At 39.1% G+C, this 23,782-nt stretch overlaps 2 protein-coding genes across 6 annotated transcripts in view; both read right to left on the reverse strand.

Moving 5' to 3' along the window:
* Positions 1 to 756: 756 nt before the first annotated feature.
* LOC145440631 (adhesion G protein-coupled receptor L2-like) lies at positions 757 to 20,587 on the reverse strand. 2 transcript variants are annotated; one of them, XM_080318321.1, is made up of 19 exons: positions 20,452 to 20,587; positions 18,267 to 18,474; positions 17,040 to 17,146; positions 16,807 to 16,983; positions 16,077 to 16,184; positions 15,652 to 15,726; positions 15,487 to 15,599; positions 14,797 to 15,021; positions 14,644 to 14,740; positions 13,784 to 13,953; positions 10,904 to 11,172; positions 9,575 to 9,699; positions 7,693 to 7,821; positions 6,926 to 7,166; positions 6,112 to 6,280; positions 5,507 to 5,635; positions 5,381 to 5,447; positions 2,699 to 3,104; positions 757 to 1,436 (listed from the first exon to the last, which is right to left on the reverse strand). In XM_080318321.1, exons 1-19 carry the CDS (start codon positions 20,492 to 20,494, stop codon positions 1,055 to 1,057), a joined length of 3,240 nt encoding a protein of 1,079 aa, XP_080174447.1. In that variant the 5' UTR covers positions 20,495 to 20,587; the 3' UTR covers positions 757 to 1,054. The 2 variants fall into 2 exon arrangements, with proteins under 2 accessions (XP_080174447.1, XP_080174448.1); XM_080318322.1 differs by lacking the exon at positions 20,452 to 20,587 and adding an exon at positions 18,619 to 18,697 and having other exon boundaries at positions 18,267 to 18,581.
* LOC145440666 (methionine aminopeptidase 2-like) overlaps positions 18,615 to 23,782 on the reverse strand; it is a 40,521-nt gene continuing 35,353 nt past the window's right edge. For 2 of the 4 annotated variants that reach the window (XM_080318381.1, XM_080318379.1), the window contains exon 11: positions 22,219 to 23,587. In XM_080318381.1, coding sequence (XP_080174507.1) covers positions 23,335 to 23,587 — 253 coding nt within the window. In that variant the 3' untranslated portion in view covers positions 22,219 to 23,334. Of the gene's footprint in view, positions 21,656 to 22,218; positions 23,588 to 23,782 lie in introns of those variants that run through there. The other 2 variants (XR_013915592.1, XM_080318382.1) reach the window with 2 other exon arrangements.

Raw genomic sequence — 23,782 nt, forward strand, 5'->3', positions numbered from 1 at the left:
ATTTGTTATTAACCTATACTAATCGCACAAAGTGATGAAGCCGTATTCGATACAACTTCTACGTATTGCTCTTCGCCTAAACTGGGGGCCTTATAATTAGGGCTGGGCAAAATCGAGTACCTGAGTGATTCGATTCTGAATCACGAAATATACTTCGAGTCGAGTCGAGTAATCGAGTATCACCCATTATGACGTCAGAACAAAATGTTATACGTCAACGTTTAAATATGTACCGTTTATGCACCACAAAGAATATAGGAAGAGCTTCTTGGAGGTACAGAACTTCAATATACAATTAAATAGTATATTCATATTGAAATGAACCCGAATATTTTCGGCTGACACTCGTCAGGGGTAATCGTCAGCAACTAGTAGAGAATTGGAAAGAACATTGTATATCAACAATCGTATCACAAAATATGACGTCACCAGCATGAAATTTCGAATGAGAGAGCGTTCAATGTACTATTTTTAGGTATCGTGTATCACCTAAAAATAGTACATTGAACGCTCTCTCATTCGAAATTTCATGCTGGTGACGTCACACATCAAGTAATATCCGCATTCAGACACAGCATCTCAACGCTCTACGCCAAGTCCCATCACCAGCAATAACTTGATCATTAATTTTTTTTCATATTCAGCATAACATTATTAGATTTTCATTACAATATGCGGAATAATCCATAGCCGTCATCATGAAAAATCATGTCAGAACTGTGTAAGAATCTCGGCATAATTTGTCCTGCAACGCATTGAATCCGACATGCAAGTAAGTTTATTTCAATATGAATATACTATTCAATCGTATATTGAAGTTCTGTACCGCCAAGAGTCTCTTCACATCTCCTTTTTTATATGCTACTCAATCGAATAATTTTCACGCTTTTTATTCTCTCCTTCCACTCAAAACAGTTTAGACACGTCAATGAAATCATCACCTCTACTCGAAATCAAGCAGAAATTTGTGGCGTCACTTTTACTGCTACGCGAGTAGTAGTAACACCGACTACTTTGTCGACCTCCTGTGAGGGAATCTGCAAAGTCATCGAGCTCATAAATTATCAAATCTCCGAGCTTCTTCAAGCTTTTCCTGATTTAGAGTGCCGTCTTCGTCGAGGTAATTCAATAGAACAACCGAAATATCTCTACTCTCGATTTTCTCGCTCAACTGACTCATCAAGTCCGGCACGCTCGAAGAAGGCTGGTCTTCTAAACGCCGATTCAATTCTCTCTTTTTTACACCGTTCAAGGAACAAGTCCGTCCCAATCGTAGACTAGGTGACGAGTTCATTTTTTGTAGTTTGGCGAGCCGCTTGTCCACTAGTTTGAACTCTTTTGTGGGCGAATTCGGACCGGCAGGCGGTGACGATGGCACGTGATACCGGGACAGCGTGGATGTGTCTTTGGATAACGTCGTGGTCCGCGTGCAGGTGCTGCCAAACAAACAGACTGTGTATTTTCGAAAGGAGACGAAATCATTCTGTGAAATAGTAGCCAGTAGAGCTGTACAAAGATTCGAGTATTCAAATCTGAATCGAGTATTAATTCTATCGATTCGAGTGGAGTAGGGAGAGATGAATTTTTTGAGTTAAATTATGCACTTCATGCCACTAGGAGCAAATTTATCACCGAAAATTCTAGTTCCGACACTATTTTCCACTCGAGTCACAACACCATGATTTAGACTCGGCCCTCTCCTCGCTGACTTGGACTCGGACTTGAATCGATGGTGAATTAAAAATGACTTGACTTGACCCGAGTCAAAACCGTAAAAGTGAGATTGACTTTTGACTTGGAATCTTGTGACTTCGTTACGACCCTGAATATAAAAATTGACTCGAGTTGAGTCATTTTACGCGTTTGAGATTTTTTTGGCGACTTTACTCGACACGAGTCATTATACGCATTTGAAAAAATGACTCGAGTCAAGTAGAGTCACCAAAAAATCTCGAGTCATAACAACCCTGGTTTTATCACGTCATACCAAACAGGTGTTACGAAGCTCTAGGGCTGTTCAAAAAAAGCTTTTTTTCCTGAATCTTGCTGACTAGGTGATTAAATCGTTAGGTTGCCTTGAAAAACGACGCACACCAAATTTGAATTCATTCCAACCGGTAATCGCGGATTTCGTACAGGTTAAAAATTTTGAATTGTCCGAAAATGGGAAAAAAAATTTTTGACATTATTCTGTCAACCCCATAAAATTTGTTGCGCCATCTTCAAAAACAATGCAAAACAAATTCGACGCAATTCCAACCTGTAGAAGAGGAGTTATTTGAGTTTTTCTTTGATAATTCTGGGATTATCCTTGATCGGCGGGTGATCGAAGAATTATCGTCGAAAAACTCAAATAACTCCGCTTCTACAGTTTGGAATGAATTCAAATTTGGTTTGCGTCGTTCTTTAAGGCAACCTATCAACTTAATCACCAAGTCAGCAAGATTCAGGAAAAAAACGTTTTTTTTTAACAGCCCTACTACATACGTTAGTGGAGATGACATATCCGTGAATTCGTGACCACTGACCAACTTATAGCATTGTCACAAAGTGCAAATTACCTTGATGTTGAGTAGAGAGAACATTATATACTTTGTGGTCGCCAAAAAGATACATATTTGAAATTTTCACATCTTTCATACTGACGTCATAATGAGTGATACTAAAATGGAATCAATTAGCTACCCATAGCCCGTACCTGCCCGGCGATCTGTCCTGCCACGCTTTGGCCGGTAAATACTGGCAGGGCACGATACTGTGGCTGGACGCGGCCGATTTCAATATCCTGCTAACGCCTTCGCTGACCGGTGTGCTGTACTTTGCGCGGTGGTGCCTCCGTTCTGACATGCTACGTTTGAAAGGCGATTCGTCGCGTGTTCCCGACGACGCCCTTTTACGATTTGGGGCGTCTTTGCCCGGACAGGAACGGGTCGAGAGAGATCTTGTTTGGAAGTTGCTGTCGGGCTCGTTGGTGAAATTAACTCGGTTTCGGGTATCTGGATTTTCTTTTTTCGCGAATAAAATCTTCATCGAGGCGCGGTCTTGCGTGGAAAAGAATTTCGAGGCATCTCTCAAATTTTGAACACTGCCCAGATCGTCTGTGCCTGCGTATTATTAGAAGAGTGAGCACAAGACCATAAGCCTGCCTATTCTACAGTGGTAATATGGTATCAGAGGTGGTTCATTTCAATATGAATATATTACTCAATTGTATATTGAAGTTCTGTACCTCATGGAAGCTCTTTAAGTAGTTACGTTTTTAAATCACTTCGACTTCTAACTGATAGTTTTTTAGGCAGAACTTATACTGCAACGTAGTAAATGGTTTTTGGGGATGTTGGAATGAAATTGTCATGTCAACTGGGCAAAATAGACACTGTAAAACAGGGTTGTAATGACTCGAGTCGACGACTTTTTAGAGACTCGACTTGACTTGAGAGACTTGACTTTTGTATTGACTTGACTTGTGTATGACTCGAACCAATTCATATGACTCGAGACTGTGACGGTCAAGACAGACATTTCATTGTAACTTTGAAGAATAGTAAAGTCACCACATGATTGGTATTTCGTCTAGCGCAGTGGTTCCCAAACGGTGGGGAATTCCCCACTGGTGGGGAATTCAATGGTTTCTGGTGGGGAATAGACGCATTTGTTCAAAATTATCTACAGGACAGTCGACATATTCACGGAGACACATGCGCAATTACCGCTACCAGTTCACTGCTCTGGAATATATGTATCGAAAATTATATTGCATGTTGTTCACAAAACCTCGTTTTTGACTCTGGATGGCCTATGATGGCGTCACAAACGCATCCAGCACGAATAATTTGACGTGAAATAACGCTTTCGCGAAATTATGAGCGTTACTGGTATCGGTTCACAATTCGTTTTATGTTGCATTTATAGGCGATTTTTTTGCGTACTGGCGTGGTTGTGTGTCTTGTGTAGTCAAACCAGCAAATAGCTGCTCTGTGACGACAATATTGCTGGGTAGTGGGGAACAGGACCGTAACTTCCGCACCCCCAATCCCCCAATTGGGGAGGGGGCGAGCTCGAAGGGGCCCGAAATTCTTACGTGAATTAACATAAATTTGAGTTTTTTTTTAAAGTTATGTCACTTTTTCAAAAGATTATCGCGCTGGGTGCGCGATTTAATATTGGCAAATATCTGATTATTGGTTACCCTTCCCCCACGAAACTACGTAGAATTGATAGAAATGGAGACTTCGGCGTCGGCCATTACTGCGCCACGACGCACCAAGGCATATGAAGTTATAGGCCATGTAACATGCATCTCCGAGAAGTGTGCCAGAACGATCAGCAGCGAGAAGACCTTGGCCGAGAAGGAATGCCCTTGTGGTGACCCAAAACTTCGATATATATACAATATATATATTTAATTGGCAGGCTTCAAATGGCTGGCGCCGAATGATCCTGTCCTAGCGATATGAACCCCACAGGACAAATGCCATCCCGCAGGAAAAAATAATTTGCCAGTAAAGCAATACCAATTTGAAATCGTGTGTGCCTTTTAGTTTTGGCGATTCCATATCTTTTGACATAACAGATATAGGATGTCACGAAATAGCATAATATGTAACGAAGTCAATATACCAACGGGTCCGCCCGAAGATGTTCAATTCTTATTTAGCATTAGCTTTTCGCTTATTTACCTTTTCCAACACACCTCCCTCAGCTCTACCGGTAAATCTGATTACGTGAGCTGAGGGGGGATGAAAAATTGATAGCTAAATATATGAAATTCCGATCATATTGTCCGATTCAAACACGAATTAGATAAATTTTTCGCGCCTCGAGCGTTTAGTCGTAGTAAGGCGACGCACTGAACAGTAGACCCAATGCAGCTGATAAGTTGCAGGGAAAAGCGTACAGGCTCAGCGGGACTGAGGGGGTCCTGGGGACCCAAGACCAACGTTTTCTTGGCGGGGCTGACAAAGAGCTGTTACGGTCCTGGTGGGGAATGAAGGCTCGGAATAAATCTGAAGTGGGGAATGAAGACAAAAAGGTTGGGAACCGCTGGTCTAGCGGTTCTGATACTTGGAAAATAGGGCTAGATACTGTTAGGACTGAGGAAAATGATGATATTATGAATGCGAGCCATTCTATATCACTGGAGAAGAGTTGAAATAAGTGGGTTGAACCGGATTGAACTCAAAACTAAACGGTGAACACAATGACTTAGACTCGGACTTGACTCGGTGATGAATTGAAAATGACTCGACTTGACTCGAATCAAAGCTATAAAAGTGAGATTGACCTGTGACTCGGAACCTTGTGACTTGGTTACAACCCTGGGTGAAATAAACATTTAATGACGCATATTTCAATATCAATCATACAATCTGACACTCACTTCTTTTGTCCACATCGTCATTGTAACTCTGCCTTTGACTCCCTTCCCTTCGACTTGACGTTCGTTTCTGATGTCAAAATTAACAAAACTTACAAATATAAACATATTTCTAGAAGCGAACCTTACATTTTTGAAGCGTTCGGATGAAGATTTCTTTGAAGACCTGAATTTTACTTTCACAGATGACGTGTTGGTCATTCCCGAGTAGTTACCTCCCCGGCATCTTGAAAACAATTTCCGGTATTCGCAACGTACCTGGACAGGACAGTGGGCAGGCGTCAGTTTTGAATAAGATTCATAGAACACAAAGTGATATCCAATTATCAAACTAATTTTCGACCATAGACTATTCACCATATGTTTAGTGCAGAGATGGAAAACTTGAAAATTCCCAGCTTTCCAAATGAGGTTAGAATTAAAATGATAGCTACACAATTTTCATCCAAATTAGATTAGAACTAGAATTATAGGAGCCGCAAAAACACTACATAAAGGTGTTGCCCACTTACTTACAAGTAGCTATGCTTATAGACTACTGCCGCTACTACTTCTACAGTTTCAGTTTTTTTGGGGGGAAAAATAGGCCTACAATACTTGATTGGAACTATCTACTCTTATCTGTACAGTAGTACTTGAGTAAAAATTTACAATGTAACATCTACTTCCACATTAGTACCAAAGACAAATACTTGGCTATCTCTGTGCAAAGCTAAAATAACCAATGATTTTACCTTGTTGTGCAACAAGCAATGGAATATGAAGATGTAAACCCCTTGAAAAGCGTTGAAGATCGTGAATAAATATTGCAAGGCCGCCATTCCTTCCCACCACCAGAGCAATCCTAAAATCCACGTCGTACCGAGCAAGCAAACTAATGCCACAGTGCCTTTTAAAGCACCCCTGTAGACACAATAAACTAACATGGAGATATGTTTGATACGAAAAACATTGTTTGGCGTAGTATTTCGTAAGTCTGGTAAGCTTAAAGACACAGACTTTTTAAGAGCTTTTGGACAGGGTGGGCAATTACTTTACCAAGCGAGCCAAATGAGAAGCAAAAGATAGGTTGGCGGACCGAATCAAAAGTGTAAACTATATTCTGCAGCGTATTTTAACAGTGAATTACTTCGTTAACACCAGCTGCTAAGTGGATATGTTAAAATCAGGATATAAGAAAGTGAGGGTTGATTTACAAAAAAAAACGATTTATTCATTCATTCATTCGGTGTCATTATTCAAAACAATGCGAAACATGAAACATTCCTAAAAGATTTAAATCACATTAACCCCAGACACTTCTTTCCTATGCAGAAGTCAAAACGTATTTGGGATATCACAAAGCTGGTCTTGGCCCCGAGCTGTGTGTAGCTTGGTATTTAGACTCGTCATTTGAGAGCTTTGCTGGCAGATGATTTATCTTTTATGTTCTAAAGTCCAGTCGACTTTTCGCGGGCCCGCAGGCTGCATTTTTCCGAGGTCTGTTCTTGGAGGTACAGGAATTCAATATGCAATTGAATAATATGAGTAAGACGCAAAGTTATTTACTTGATAGCCTTGATTCGCGAGAAGAAAATATATTTCCGTCCGTGTTTGTACATCATGCTGGCAGTCAGGATCACAAAGCCCAAATTAGCCAGAGCTACAAATGAAGCGGGGGCGATGAAAGACCAAATTAACGGAGAGACTTGGCCCGTGCTGTTGCCAGTGCTCAGCCAGCAAGATGACTCGGTCCCATAACCGCTCGGATATAACCCGGCGCTGACTGACACGAATACAGCTGGAAATCCTGTTAACAAGATCGTCATTTCGATGAGAAAGTTGGGAAGTCTAATAATTCTTGTCATCTAATTAGGGTTTATTGACTTGAGTCCAAATTCTTAACTTGACTTAAGTCAATTTATGTATGGTCTCAATTTGCACCAAGTCATATGACTCGAGTCAAAACTATAAAAGTAACATTGACTTGGGACTTGGAACGTTGCGATACGGGTACAACCCGGCCAATTAGAGAGAACTACTGGTAATGTAATTTTAATTTCTGTGTTCCTGAAAATGCTACCTGAGAACTGTTTAGTGTGAAACGAGCCAATCTTTGTTTAGAGACATTTGCCATTCTCGTGCTTATGAGAACTTTGATTTCATGTGAACTGAACTTTAGTTTTATTGTATCTCTTACTAATTCGGATTTCAATTCAATTTTCAGTAATTCCAATTCTGATATAATTAGGGAAAAACGGCAACGGGTATCAAAATAACTCTAATCTAATTTGAAAAAACTGAAAATTTTCTAGTTGTCCAAATCTGCTGCTCACCGTAGCCCGCGATATAATAAAAGACGATCCTCGTCTGCTTTTCAAAGACTTCGATCAGCATCACGTACAGTTGAACACCCTCCAGCGCCATCCACGTGAATGTGGCAAGAAGAAAATAATGGAGCACGCCTGGAAGATATATGTTTGTGCTAAATTCACAAGCAAATCTTTCATTCCCAGAACATTCCTAATGAATCAACTCAAATTACTCCACACACAGTGGGCACACAGTCTCGACGTCAACCTGCAATGCAATATTACTTCTCGGGAGTTGTTCTTCATGACTTGAAATTGGTAGTTATTCGATTTGGAATCAGTGATTCAAGCAATTTTTCAGCAGAAGATCAGCACATTGCTTTACAAAACATAGATGGATTATACCGGTAGCTGTTTCCTTTCATGTCCTTTACCATGAGTACAAAAGAAATGAGAATTATATTGCTATGTGCATTGTGCATCTCCATGACTATGTGAAAGTAGCTTTTTTTGTTTCGACTATAATTAAAAGCTGTACACAAGAGACACTGCTTGGAATTGACACCGAAATGCGGTTATGTGGGTCAACATCTATGCAACCTCATTTCAGTTACATATATTTTTGTATAAAAAAGCATGGCCATCGCATTACCACGTAAATTTGCTTCAAACAGCTACTTTCTTGTAATTGTACAGCGAGTGTTTTACGATTTTTCTAGTGTGCCACAAGCAAAAAAGGTTGGGAACCATTGTTCTACTATATGCAGTCATCGTTTGTACTCGATCATAAATAGAAGTGATGCCATAAGGTTTAAAGGCCTAGTATTGCATAAACGAACAAAAACTGTGGAAGTCTAACTAAGATCATAACCACTCAAGTGGTCCGAAAAAGTGGAAAAACATTGTTACTGACGAAGTCTGATTCAATGTGAATTAAAATGAGTTCGAGAGATAATTTTACATGTAGAAGGGCTGGGCTATGTCGAGTACCAGCGGGATTAGATTCTTGAACCAGTTTTAGACTTCCGAGTCGGGTCTATAATGAGTATATTGCCAGCAATACACCATATAATTTGGTATTTCATTGCATTTTGTGACAATGTGTTGATCACGACTTCACAGAAATATCATTTCCACAAAGTGAGAATTCCGGGGATTCACGGATTAAATTGTTGGATTACCTCAAAAAACGCTGCACACCAAATTTGACTCAATTCCAACTAGTAGAAGCGTCTGCAGATCCAATCGAAATGTTTCAATTTATTATAAATTTTTTTTTTTCAATTCTAATTTTCCTGTCAACCCATGAAATTGTTCAGTTATGTTCAAAAACGAAGCAAAACAAATTTGACGCAATTCCAACGCGTGGAAGCAAAGTTATTTGAGTTTTTCTTCAATAATTCTGGGATTACCCACTGTCCAGGCTATTTTTGCATTTTCACAAGTTTCAACGGCAAAAACTTCGCTACTACTGGTTGAAAGTGAGCAGAAATTTGGTGCATCGTTCTTTTAGGCGACTTAATAATTTCATGGGGTTGACAGTGACATTGGAAAATTTTTATTTCTTATGATAAATTCAAAAATTTAAATTAGCTCTGAGGCCGCTTTTAATTGTTGGAATTGGACCAAATTTGTTGCACAGCGTTTTTTTTTAGGCAACCAAACAATTTAATCAGTGAATTCCCGGAATCCAGACAAAAAAAAATTTGGTGCTCGAAAATCTCATATCCCACCACTCGACTTGAATTGTCAGAATCAATACTTGCTTCAGATTCGAGTACTCGAATCATTGTGCCAGGCCATAGTAGGCTGTTGTACCAGAACAGGTTACAAAAACTCTATATTCGCACATCTATTGCAGATTAAATATCGGAAAAACACATGATGACAGAGTAAAATGACAAACCAGCAATCAAAGAGCAAGCCGTCGGCAGATGTGGAAGATCGATCCCTACGAGAAATGTGAGCTGTGAAACAAAGAGGCATATGCACAGATTTGTGTGGATGCTGGTGCGTATGCTCTGCAGCGCCCTGTCAAAAATAATGGAAAACCTTTAAGGGCTTACTCAAGATACAAGTTATATATAGAAACATGACTTGAACCGGACGATATATAGCGGTGCTGTAATCAGTGCTAACGAGTCACTACCTTTCAGGGTTGTGATGACTTGAGTCCTGATTTTATGGTGACTTGACTGAACTCAAACCAAGTCATCAGACTCGAAACTAGGACAGCCAAGACAAACATTTCATTGTAACTTCAACGAATAGTAAAGTCACCACATGAATGGTATGTCGTCTATCAGTCCTGATACTTGGAAAATAGGGCCAGAAACTGTTAAGACTGAGGAAAATTACGGTGTTATGAATGCGAGCCATTCTATATCACTCGAGCAGAGTTGAAAAAAGTGGGTTGAACCGGACTTGAACTCGAGTCACAACACTATGACTCGGACTCGACCCTCTACTCACTCACCTGGATTTGACTCGGTGATGAATTGAAAATGGCTCGACTTGACTCGAGTCAAAACTATAAAAGTGAGATTGACTTGTGACTCAGAACCTCGTGACTTGGTTACAACCCTGCTACCGTTGAGTCCCAAGTAATGGCACATTTTGAGTCAAGTCTAGGGAATTTTGCCCCTCGAGTCAATTAATGACTGAAGTCGCGACAGCACTGGGCGGGATAAGATATCCACACTCTTGGAATAGTTCATTAATGTTCTCCGTTTCTTTTTTTTTCTGGTTATTGATAATCGAATATGTACTCGTTACTACCATATCTTGCCTGCCTACTAGTTGTTCTGATTTTGTTATTATTCATCATACATAGAAAATATTCCTACATATCTAATTTGATTTACCATAGTACTGACGTTCGCCACTGATGAGAGTCAGTCAAAAAGCTTTCAGCGAATAAATTACCAATATCAAGTTGTTCTTTAGCGTAATTCTGACGTTCTGCACACCAATTGGGTTATTTCGTAAACTTCAGTACATATATTGAAACAGCTTAAAAGTGATTGCGAGCTATAATAAATAGATCAATATTCCAAGGCTAGCAGTCACATATTATAGTCCTCTGACTCGCTACTACAATACTGTGATGTTATGAAAATTGCCGATATTTTTTTACCTCTAATACCTGATACCGATATCTCTTCCAAAGTGTTATATCAATTCGGCTGGCTCAAGCGTTAAACTCCTAGACATGAGAGAAATTAACGGAGAATACCTGAAGTAAACAAAGGTAGCGATGCTCAGTGCAAGACATATTAACGATAACGGCAGTCCAATCCACGTCAAGTATGTCAGCGTATTTTCATGAGTTGCATCCTCAAATCCTTGATGGTTTACCAGGAGTGCGAAACTCGTCAGGTGCGTACAGCTACAAGTCGTGTGAGTGAAATTGTTCGATTTGACCACACAACCCTCTTTACTCCAACGTTGAGAGCCAGTTTGGTCATAGTCCCAGAAAACACAAGCATGTTCCGCATCAGAAGGCTGAAAAGAGGCCTGTTTACTAGAGGTATTCAATGGTGAATAAATATATGAACATCTCGTCAGACACACGAATTTATCACTGTCATAAATTTAGAATTTGAAACTTGGCATTCCTCAATGTGTACTCCTGTTGTGAGACGGTCCAAAGCAGTGATTCCCAAGTGCGGCCCCCAGATAGCCTTCGTGCGGCCCCCAAAATATATTAAGAAATCGATTTATGACAAAAAATAAAATTTATATTTATAATATACTCTTGCTTGGCTTGGCCTCTGTAGTTTTTGATTATAGAATTGCAGGAAAGTTGTGAGTATAGACTGCTAACGTTACGTCACTGCTGTTTCAATGCAGTGCCCTAACTTTCCAGTTGAACGAGCAGTAGCTATAGATATAAATAGGTATTTATAACTTTCAAAACCGGAGGAAAATCCTGAAAAAATTATTTCCACTTCGTGGTCGCTTGACTAAAAAAGAAAAAGAGGCTCAACTCCCGGAAAATACAGTTTTTCTTTCACATTAACAGGTGGTTGACTGAAAAAAAAATGATCGACTTTCCGGTCCAGCTCCCGAAATAGCCACCGAAGCGTTCCTACAGTGCTGACTTAATATCAGTCGAATTTTGCCCTATATGTAACTAAAATCCTCAATAAAGAAGACATTTGGGTGTCATCCGAGGACACTTTAAAAAAAAATCAAAAAAGAGGACAAATCATCTTAAAAGAGGACGTATGGTAATCCTATGATAACTAGATGTGCAACACATGACTCACGGTTGAATACGCCGAGATGCATACTGCTTAGCCGGATAAAAGCAGCATAATTGGTAGTTCTATAGTCAGGGCCGTAACTGCCGCACCCTAAACCCCCCAATTGAGGGGGCCGAGCTCGAAGGGGGCCCAAAATTATTTCGTGAATTAGCATAAATTATAGAGTAATTTTTGAAAATTTATGCGAATTTTTTGAAAATTTTTCGCGCTAGGCGCGATTTCAATTCGCTGCATATCTTGATTATTGGGTAGGCTACTCTTCCCCAAGAAAAATACGCAAGATTTCTAGAAATGGGCATATCAGCGTTGGCCATGACCGCACCATAACGCACCAAGACATATAAAGTTTTAGGCCATGTAACATGTGACTCCAAGAAGTGTGTGAGAACGATCGGCAGCGAGAAAGCCTTGGCCGTAAAGGAGTGCTTTTATGCTGACCAAAAACTTCGTTATATATACAAAATACATATAGGTTTAATTGTCCATATAGGCGCCTAAATGACTGGTGCCGAATGTTCTTGTCTTGGCAATCTGAACCTCACAAGACAAATACCATCCCGCAGAAAAAAAAATTAGATGCCAGCGAAGAAATACCAATCTGAAATCGTGTGATCTTTCAGTTTAGTAGGTTTGGGCAATTCTACATTTTTTGATATAGCAAACAGGAGGTCACAAAATAACATCATGTAAAGAAGTCATACCTAGGGGTCCGCCCGCCCAAAGATAGAATTTTACGCGGTCTGCAGTTTCAAAGACATCTCTCACTCAGCTCTACCGGTAAATCTGATTACGTGGGCAAAGAGGACAACCATGCAATTCCTGATCTTATTCACCGATTTTATCATGAATTATCGAAATATTCGCGCGTCGAGCTGTCTCACTAAACAGTACAACTTTAATTTCGTGGCAAAAGCGAACAACGTGATGCGGGGTCAGTTTATCACCCCATGGGAGCCCGGGGTGCTGACGAAGTGGTGTTACGTTCCTGCCAACGGGTATACCCCAGAGATGTTTAATTACTATTGAGGGGGCCTATACCTTCTCAAACACACCGCACTCAGCTCTACCGGTAAATCAGATTACGTGAACAGAGACAAGATGAAAATTGATAGCAATACATGCAATTCCCGATCATGTTGACCGATTCAGTCATGAAAGTAAAGAAATTCCTCGCGCTTCGCGCGTTTAGGCGAGAAAAGCTGATTCACTCAACGGACACCCAATACAGCAGATAAGTAGCGGTAAACAGTGCACAGTTTTGAAATCTCGCCAGGGCAATAAAACTACTTCGAAATAGCCATCTGTTTGGGTCCGTTTCATAGCCGTAGTATTCGTGCGGCCCCGACCGTACTCTGAAATTCTAAATTTGGCCCTCACACAGAAAAAGTTTGGGAACCACTGGTCCAAAGAGTTGATAAGGGTCAATTCAAATTCATTTACGACAATGCTGTGCTTCTGTTTCTCTACATTTGCATATTTGATAGTTGTTCCAAAGATTTTAATGTAACAACGTCGGTAGTAAGATGCTCATGACCTGGGTGGCTAACGTTTCATGACTCTGCTTTATCGATCCTGGGATATATACTTCGCTTATCTGTACAGTGAATATGTTTCACTCAATTGCGTTTTGTGATGTGTGCTATTGATTTGGACTGTTGACGAATAACGATGCTCTCTATCTCTCTCAAAAAGTACGTGTGAAAACAGCGATATTCATCGATACAACTGCGAAGAATTTTACCATAAAACCTTTCCATGGACCGGTGGTTAAGAGCCATTCACTAGATAAGACAATTTCATTGATAGAAGTAAAAATATCAATTCAGGAAAACGGATATGACACCCACCTTAATATGTTGCAGCACAATTGTAGCAGGTGTTGTGAGGTTTCTTTTCTGCCCGGGAAGCTCAATAGAAGCAGACAGGATCCTTGAATTCACAGAATATGATTCGTCGCTACTGGATCCCATGAATTGAGCCAAGTTGCTGTACACCACAAACACCAGTTTGGACGTTCCTATGAAAACATTTTAAAAATGTTGTTATGAAAATATCAATTTCAACAACTTGATTCAGACAAAAATAGCCACCTTCGGGCGTAGAGGGCCAAGAGAGCGGTTAAGCTCTTGGTGCTATTTTTGGATGGTACACGAACTCCTTCTGTAGGCACAGACTTCACTTGGCAAGAAGCTCTTGGAGTATTTAGGAAAGTTTTGCGAACAGGCAGTAATTGCTAAATGGTTATCTTTATAGAGCACTTCACTTCTAATAATCAGTTTTTTATGACAAACTTTAAATTTTTGGAATTCTAATCTTTTAAAGTAGAAACCAGTTTTAGGATTAGTTTCCATCATGCTTACAAGTAAAATTGTCATAAATACTGGTTGAATGGCCGTTGTATCACGGTAACTGAATGTATTTTCAAAAATTGTACCAATTTGTAGTTGCGGTCGCGATGATGCATCTTGCAATTTTGAAAGCCAACGGGACTGTTCAGAGTATACAATGTCCCGAACAAATCTACTGTTGGAAACTACTCCAGTAATTTTCAAATCTTCATTTTTTAAACTGCACTTGAAGTAGTTTCAAGATGTCTTGTAAATCGTCATTGTTACTTGTAATTACCATACATTCATGGATTTACTTCTACTTAGGATAGAGTACCAACAATGATTATTTGACCACCTGTGTAGAAATCTCATCTCACCATCGCTGTCAGTGCGATGCAGCTCATTTGAAGATATCGTCAAAGAATCGTTAATTGCAAATTCAGCCATTGATTTAACAGAAGGAAAAAGTAAGTCCTGTAATATAAATAAAATATGAATTGATGTTAAACAGAATAATGCTCTATTCCTACTTCTTCACTGTGGTGTCCACCACGAGCACCAAAATCCACGGAAAGAAACACATTATCCTCACGAATTTCGATAGAGGAATCATTTTCCATGTGCATCAGAAATGCACCTTTTTCAACGGACGACATAATTTCGTTTCCAATCAAGTCGCTTTTTCGCTGGGCGAGTGATCTCCATGGCACGTCCAAGTTTCCGTTGAGAAGATTGCTCACAGTTTTAACAATCCCCTTTCAAAGATACAATAAACAGAAGTGAATGAAACTGAAAGTAATTTTTCACTATTGATTAATATATTCATATTGAAGCAGACCAAATTTTTCGGCTGACATTCGTCAGGGGCAATCGTCAGCAACTAGTAGAGAATTGAAAAGAGCATTGTATATTAACATTGAACAATCACCCCTGACGAGTGTCAGCAAAAAATATTCGGGTTATTCCAATATGAATATATTATTCAATTGTATGTGGAGTTTTGGACTTCAGAAGTTCTTCTAATTTCATATGGTTTATAATTTAAATTTCTTCACATTGACCATAGTTTTAGGACATCCATACGTTAATGGCATGAAAGTGAATGATCTGAAAGTAAATTTGGGAATATTGGTGCAATAATAGAATTCTTAAACAATTTCCTGCATAGATATCACAGCTGCATTCATCTGATATGGACAGAGTCAGGCCTCAAACATTACCTTGTTCATTAGTAACCATCGATCCAAGCTTTCATTTTGCCGCGAATCAATAGAACTAATCGCAGTATCAACGATATCCCTCAGAATATTAGAAATTTGAGAAATTTCCGAACCTGAATACAGAGACAAGATAAAAACCTAACAATTTGCTTCATTAATTCTTACCTGTCATATTTTCCATTTGCTCTGTCATGACGGATAATCTCTGCGACGCAAGGTGGACATCCCCTGCATTGTTCGCTGAAAATTTGAATACTTGAGATAAAAAAAATTTCAAAATCTCGCCTACTAGGCGATTAAATCGTTTGGTTGCCTGAAAAATCGACGAACACCAAATTTGAATCTTTTCCAACAGTTAATCGCGAAGCTCTTGCAGTTTTAAAATTTTTAATTTGTTATAAAACATTATAAACTTTTCTTCAAATTTTACTGGCTACCCCATGAAATTGATACGTTGTCTACAAAAACAATGCAAAACAAATCTGAATCAATTCCAACCAGTAGAAGCAAAGTTATTCGAGTTTTTCGTTGATAATTCTGGGATTACCCACCGTCAATGCAATATTTGTTTTGGTTTTGTGTCTCCATACCTTCACGAATGTGTTGTTCCAAAGTGGTTTGTCCTGCGTGACACCGACTCCAGTCCGGTCCAGTCGGATCCCAAACAGAGGAGGGCAGACACTTCCAACTGGAAACGCCTGAAATAGATATTTCATTTTTGTCCAATGTCCAGTCATAGCAGATTACAAAGTCTCCGCCTTTTGGTTCTAATCTGCTCCGCTATTCACACCAATCAGGGTTCCCCATGGACATGTCAAAATTTATGACATTTATAATTCGTTTAGACTCTAAGGCTAAGGTTCGGGTAATGAAGGATTAGAATTGAACAACTACAAAATATCTAGCTTTTCCAAACCATGTTAGAAACAGAATTATAGATACCCAATTTTTTTCAAAATGAGCATTGAATCAAAATTACTGAATTCGCAAAAAATAACTTGGAAATTGAATTAAATTTCGTATCAAGAAGAAGTTTGAAAGAAATACGACAATAATCAAAAGTTCAGTTCATGAAAAATCGGAGCATAAGTATGGGAATGGAAAATGCCTGCACAACGAGATAGACTTGTTTCGAACTATACAGTTCTCCTGTGGCATTTTCAGGAAAATCAGAAGTTCATTATAATTAAAATTAGAGTTAAGAAATATTTGACAAATTAGATTAGAATTAGAGTATCGTCGTTTCGTTTTAATCAGTCTAATTACACAACTAGAATAATAATCTATTGTTGTACAAGTCTGCAAACAAGAAGCGTAAACCTTTGCCCCCGTCTCTACAGTGACTCGTTCGGACTTGTCCTGAATGTGTCTTCATCCAATACACCCCGTCCCTCACGGTCTCCGGACAAAAATTTATCTCGTCGGCGCTATCGTCAAATTTCCTCGTGATCGAATAATGAAAAGTAGAATGATTGGAAACGACGTGTCTCCAGTCTTCTGCAAATGCCAGTAACGTGATATATATCACACCGTATCGCGTTTATCGCGATTACTTTGTGTGCAGGAAGCTTCGATCTCGGTGACAACGTTGCTGTTCAAGCCGCAGCCGTTAGGGAATATTATCTCTGTCGTCAATGAACAGTTTAGTCTTCCGTTGCACCTGTCATTGAAAAGAAGTTGGACAGATCTGGGACACACGATGCCCTATGCCAATAGATCATGGGTTCTTAAACTGGGGTCCACGGAACTACTTTTAGGAGACCCATGAACAAGCGTTGAATTACTTCAAGAACTACAAAACCAGATTACTATACTTTGGCAATGACTCAGTGAGGGTACTGTGGCTACCTTGTTATTAGTTAGTTTACTTAGGCATGGAATAGTCAGGATTACAATGAATTCAGTCCCAATTTTTCGTTGACCCAACACGAGTCAACTTCATGTAAGCACTCGACTTGTACTCGAGTCAAGACGCATGACTTGACCGAATCATATGACTCGAGACATTCCATATGACTTGACTCAAGTCTGGTACATCATGACCGATAGTTTCGAATAAGCACAGAAAATGAGTTTACTATAAATGTGAGTTAAATCAGGTTTGTAATGACCTGAGTCATGACTTTACTCGAGTCACGAATTTTTTCTTTAAATGTGTAAAATCACTTGACTCGAGTCAATTTGTGTATCACTCGAGTCATTGTGCATGACTCGAACCAAGTCATATGAGTCAAGTCATATGTACCAAGTCATTGTAACTTCGAAGAATAGTTAAGTCACCACATGATTGGTATTTCGTCTATCAGTCCTGATACTTGGAAAATAGGGTCAGAAACTGCTAGGACTGAGGAAAATAATGATATTATGAATGCGAGCCATTCGATGTTACTCGAGCCGAGTTGAAAAAGTGAGTTGAACATGACTCGACTGAAAACTTAACAGTGAACACAATGACTTGGACTCGAGTCAAAACACTATGACACGACCCTCTACTCACTGACTCGGTGTTGAATTAGAAATGACTCAACTTGACTCAAGTCAAAACTATAAAAGTGAGATTGACTTGTGACTTGGTTACAACTTCGAGTTGAACCCATCTTGATAATGATCAGTGACTTTAAGACTAAGCCTTTAGCACCGTGACTTGAGTCAGTGATGAGTTGAAAATGACTCGACTTGTCTCGAGTCAAACTACAAAAGTATGAAAGACTTCTGACTTGGAATGTAGGGCTCTCCATGCTAGAAAAGGTTAAGAACCTCTGTACTAAACATATAAGCACCTCAATGACGCTTCTCCGTGCGCAATCAGTGATGAGCAATTGTGTTTCGGAAGTTTGGTCGAAGTTAGTCCCTGCAATCGCTGGCAGCCGTCGTGAGATTGCAGAAAAGTGGCACGCTCAATTTGCAGCCGTGACGGCCATGGACAAGTCAACGTCAACCACCACCCGTGACAGAGTGTTGTGGTCATCGTGTCGACAGACGCAATGTCTGAACAATAAGAAGATGTCGGCTCTGAACGGAGACGGACAACTAGAAATTTTTTAGCTTCTTCGAATTAGATTAGGATTAGAATTAAAGCTATACCTTTTTTAAAACTTGGATTAGAATTAAAATGACTGAATTCACAAAAACTTGGAAATAGAATTAAATTCCGACTTCAAAGGAATAGACTTCAGTTCACATCAAATCTGTATCCAATCACATGTCTCTACACAATGCTAGATTAGTTTCGCACTACACAGCTCTCCTGTAGCATTTTCAAGAAAACCAGAAATTCAAATAGAACTACAATGAGACCATAGAAACATTCCCGAAAATAGATTAGAATTAGATTATCAGCATTTCGTTTTCATTAGTCGAATTAGATCGCTAGAATTATCTGGTTCTCCAAATCTGGCTCAGAAGTCTCAATATTCATATTCCTGTTAATTATGTTTACCATACGTGCTCCTTTAGGATTTGTCCCAGGGTTATAATGACTCAAGTCAGGATTTTTTTGGTGACTCAAGTCATTTTTTCGAATGCGTAAAATGACTCGACTCGAGTCAATTTTTATATTGACTCAAGACTACGACTGCCAAGACGGACATTTCATTGTAACTTCGGAGAATAGTAAAGTTACCGCAGTATTGGATTTTGTCTATCAGTACTGATACTTGGGAAATAGGGCCAGACACAGGCAAGACTGGGGAAAATAATTATATCACGAATGCGAGCCATTTTATATCACCCGAGTTGATAAAAGTGGGTTGAACCGGATGGAGCTGAAAACTGAGCAGGTAATATAATGACTTGGACTCGAGTCAAACCCAGGGTAGTCACCAAGTCACAAGGCTCCGAGTCACAAGTCAATCTCACTTTTATAGTTTTGACTACAGTCAAGTCGAGTCATTTTCAATTCAGCACCGAGTCAAGTCCGAGTTCAAGTCAGCAAGCAGAGGGTCGAGTCCGAGTCAAGGTATTATGACTCGAGTCCGAGTCCAAGTCATTGTGTTGACTGTCCATAGTTTCCCGTTAAATCCAGTTTTTATAACTATGTTTTGTGATATCGAATGGTTCGCATTTATAATATACTAATTTTCCTCACTTTTAGGAGTTTCTGGTCGCATTTTTAAGTACCAGAACAAAAAGACGAAATCCCAATAGTGTGGTTACTTAACTATTCTTCGAAATTACAATGAAATGTCGGTATTGGCCATCTGAGTCTCAAGTCATATGACTTGGTTCGAGTCATGCGCAATGACTCGAGTCCAAGTCAAGTCAATACACGGATTGACTCGAGTGGAGTCATTTCCGTATTTTGAAAAGATGACTCAAGTCAAGTGGAGGCATCATAAAATCGTGACTCGAGTCATTACAACCCTGGTCAAAACACTATGGCTCGGACTCGACCCTTTAATAGCTGACTTGGACTCGGACGTGAATCGAGTCAAAACTATAAAAGTGAGATTGACTTGTGACTCGGAACCTTGTGACATGGTTACACCCGCCTAGTTCTACTTGAGCACCACCTATAACCACATTTACCACCTTTGGTAAATGATAACACGGAGTACAGTTGTTAAGGCTATCCGGAAATGTGACTTGGGATTGCCAATATGAGCAGACCAGGTCTGACACCAAATCAGTCTCATGCAAGCAACCGCTAGCTTTCAAGAAACCAAATATTAGCCAAATTGTACTATAACATCAAACTGAATTACGTAATATAGAAGTGGGCGAAATTTTGATGACCATGCCAATTTATGAAGCCCTGATCTATAAGATATAACCGTCAATCCTGGAAACAAACTGCACGGGGTAATTTATAAAAATATATATTCTAATACCTCTGCTGAACTGAGAATGAATAAAAATCTGTAATATCTTCCTCCCAAATATAAACCACATACCTTCTAACGAACTAAAGTGAAGGTGAACTTTCTGCAAAAGTAGTTTCAGTAACAAGAAATTTTGACTACTTACATGTTGAAGAAAGAATCATAACAATGAGATACACAGTGTCCATCTAAATTCCTCTGATATAAAACTGTAGTTAACGAATCAACCTCACATACCCATGTACCTGTGCGAACAATTTTGTAAGATGAAGCAAATTAGCACCTGGATGCTAAAACATCTTAATGTTACTCTGCACTGGATAGTCTATATAATTAGCCCGCAAGCCAGCTAACAAATCAACTTAATTATTATAGCTCACCAAATAAACATTAATGCAGGACTTTGAACTTCCTACTACAAAACATCTATTGCAGTGACTGTGGCATTACAGCTGTTGAATTATTTCATGTCAATATCAATAAAAGGGTTTAATCAATAATAGTTTACCACACAGACATTAAGGTATGACTTTACCCCTCACTACTGCAAAACATCTATTGCTTTGATTGTAGCACTATAGCTGCTGAATTATTTCAGGTCAGTATCAATAAAAAGGATATAATCATTTATAAGAACTTCTTGGAGGTACATAACACCAATATAGAATTCAATAATAAATTTATATTGAAATAAAGATCTTCTGCTGACCAAAGTAGATTGTCAATAACAAATACAATGCAACAGCAAAAATGGATGTACAGTGTTTTTTCCGAATCTCTTATAGTTGCTTACGATTACCCCTGACGAGTATCAGCCAAATATTTAGGATTGTTTCAATATATAATTCAATTGTATATTTAATTTCTGTTACTCAATGAAGTTCTTACAATAATCATACCCTTTTTATTGATATTGACCTGAAATATAGTTCACCACACAGACATTAATGCATGACTTTAACCGTAACTACCAGAAAACATCTATCGCTTCGATTATGGCACTACAGCTGTTAAATTAAGTTAAATTAGTGAATCGATGTCAGGATATATACTTCCTTCAGTCTGACTTTGACTCGATGAATCCCAACCAAACTAATCATTTCTTTCGTGAAATTCATAAAATCTTGACAGACGACGTTGGCGTCAGCTATGGAAGATTGTCTGTAATTACACCGCAATTATACATTGATAATGACGGCCTTGTAAGTGACCTCACAACCAACCTAGCATTATCTCCTTAATTTATAACTCGGCACCGACACCGCTTATCATGACGCTTCAGTTTCACGCTTTGATACAAAAATTTGGTTTTGAAACACTTGAGATGGGATCGTTCGTCAAGATTTTGCCTGGAAACGGAATTAAAGAGATAATTACAGATGATCTTTTGACGCAAATTCCAATCCCTACCGTAGCACACAGACTAGTTAACGATTTACAATTATGAACAGAGTTGGCCAATTTGAAATAGTAGGTGTTGCTACACAAGAGGTAATGCCATAAATTTATCCTCAATAAGTAATGGCTGTATCCAAGACATACAAGTAGAAATTGAAGATCTGAAGAGTATTCAAGTAGTTTCAAAAGTTGAAATGTTCAGTTGCCGCGATACAGGGGCTTTTTAACTCAGCTGTCACAAATACTTCATCTGTAGAAGTAATGCAAGCATATTCCAAAACTATTTAGTGATTTTCCCCGAAACAAATCAAGTAGAAGTGGAAGTATTCAAAAAACAATCGCACCAGTAGTACTCAAGTACTCAAAAAAGTCGAAATACATTGTTACTGACAACATTTGTTTATAAATGAAATCAAAATAAAACTCCGCGTCTCAGCTCATAGCCTCGCAACCCCGAATAAAATCTGATGAACAACATCTCAGCTAACAGTAATTTCTGATAGAGTTCACGGTATTTGTGGTCGACCTTTTTATTGAACTTTTGTACATTTACCATCCACGTAATTACACACAAATTCTTCCTCGAGATTCAACCGACAAATAAAACACAGAAATTTTTACAGATCTTCCGTCAATCATCAGCAGAGCCCGACCGACACCGATTATTAGTACATTCACTGATAACCTCCGAGATAATCAGCCGATATTCAAAAGATATGGCATCTAGCTAACTAGGGTTACCATATTTTGAGATACGAAAAAGAGGACACTTCTCAAAAAATTCCGAAAGCTCTATACCAGAAAAAAACTGGTGATTTTGAGAATATTTTGACCGCTAATACTATGTTTAGTAAAAAAAATCATCACTTCGACTCGACTCCCATATTACCCACTTTTTTACGATACTTTTTTGGTGTTGATTAAAAAAAAAGGTCCTCTTTCCCATCTCCACTCCCGAAATACCCGTCGCGTTGTATTTTTTGTTGATCGTCTTGCCAACTCTGACGTTCTCTACTATAAGTTTTTGAACACATTCTAATATTTTTTTCTAGGAGAGGACAAATTCCCAAAAAGAGGACATTTAGGAGTCCTCCGGGACACTTTCAAAATATCGATAAAAGACGACAAATCCTCTTAAAAGATGACATATGGTAACCCTAGCTTAAGGTGCATTTCCAAAACAGCAGATCATTTATTTGAGCAGATTTAAAGCCATTGCGATGCTTGGACATGAAATAAACTAGAAAGGCTGCGTCTGGACACTTGCAAACTATGATATGAAATAGATCCATATTGTCAGTCTAGCGGACGCAGATTGCAGTTGTTTGACTCTGACTCCAAGGTACTCAAGTTTTTTGCCTACTCCTACTACTTCTACTTGATAATTTCTGTTTTTAGGCAAAACCAGGCCTAGAATACTTACTTTTTTCCTTACTTGTAGATTGCTATTTCTACTTCTACTTGAGAATAAATTTACAGGGGTTTTTCTACTTGATCACTATTGATGACTCCCTACTACCATATCGTGTCGTCACGAAAATTGCGCAGATACTTTTTTCATTTCCATTTAAACTGTTATATCGACATGATATTATCAGCGAAATGATACTAATCGGTCGGGTTCCCATGCTCAGTAATCTTCGCCACGGCTGACGACTTCTTTGCATGTCGGACGCAGCAATATCGTATGCTCATATTGCGCCGTGTAACTGCCCCTGACATCGCACAACGGCGGGCACGGATCTACCAGACCCACTTCGCACAGATTCTTCAACTGCATGAGATATCGAGCCTCTCCCAAGCGGTCCACCCAACGCCGGCAGAACGCCAGAGTCCCAAAGTTTTCCGTGATTAAATTCAGCAGTTTCCTGGAACGTTGCGATCTAGACACAGAAGTATATGTTAATAAGAGTAAAACTAGTACCTATAAAAAGTATCAAGATATTTAATTTATTTTTTTGGGAATTAGAAGTACTGACATGGTACCTCCGTTCTTACGTCATGGCCTTATCTCAACAAAAAATACGTAGAGGTTACTGCGAAAATGTTCAATTGTGTTTTTCTCCATTGTAAATTTT

This window comes from Botryllus schlosseri, chromosome 6 (genome assembly GCF_051294905.1).
Source record: "Botryllus schlosseri isolate E-star chromosome 6, Bs_hap1, whole genome shotgun sequence".
In the NCBI taxonomy this organism is placed as follows: Eukaryota; Metazoa; Chordata; class Ascidiacea; order Stolidobranchia; family Styelidae; genus Botryllus; species Botryllus schlosseri.

Excerpts from the sequence above, each read along its gene's own strand:
- LOC145440631 (XM_080318321.1), bottom strand. The coding sequence starts at position 20,494 with ATGGACACTGTGTATCTCATTGTTATGATTCTTTCTTCAACAT. Across the intron at positions 18,475-20,451 it reads TATGATTCTTTCTTCAACAT|ACATTGCGTCTGTCGACACG; the intron begins GTAAGTAGTCAA and ends CTTATTGTTCAG. Across the intron at positions 7,822-9,574 it reads GGCTTGCTCTTTGATTGCTG|GCGTGCTCCATTATTTTCTT; the intron begins GTTTGTCATTTT and ends TATATCTTCCAG.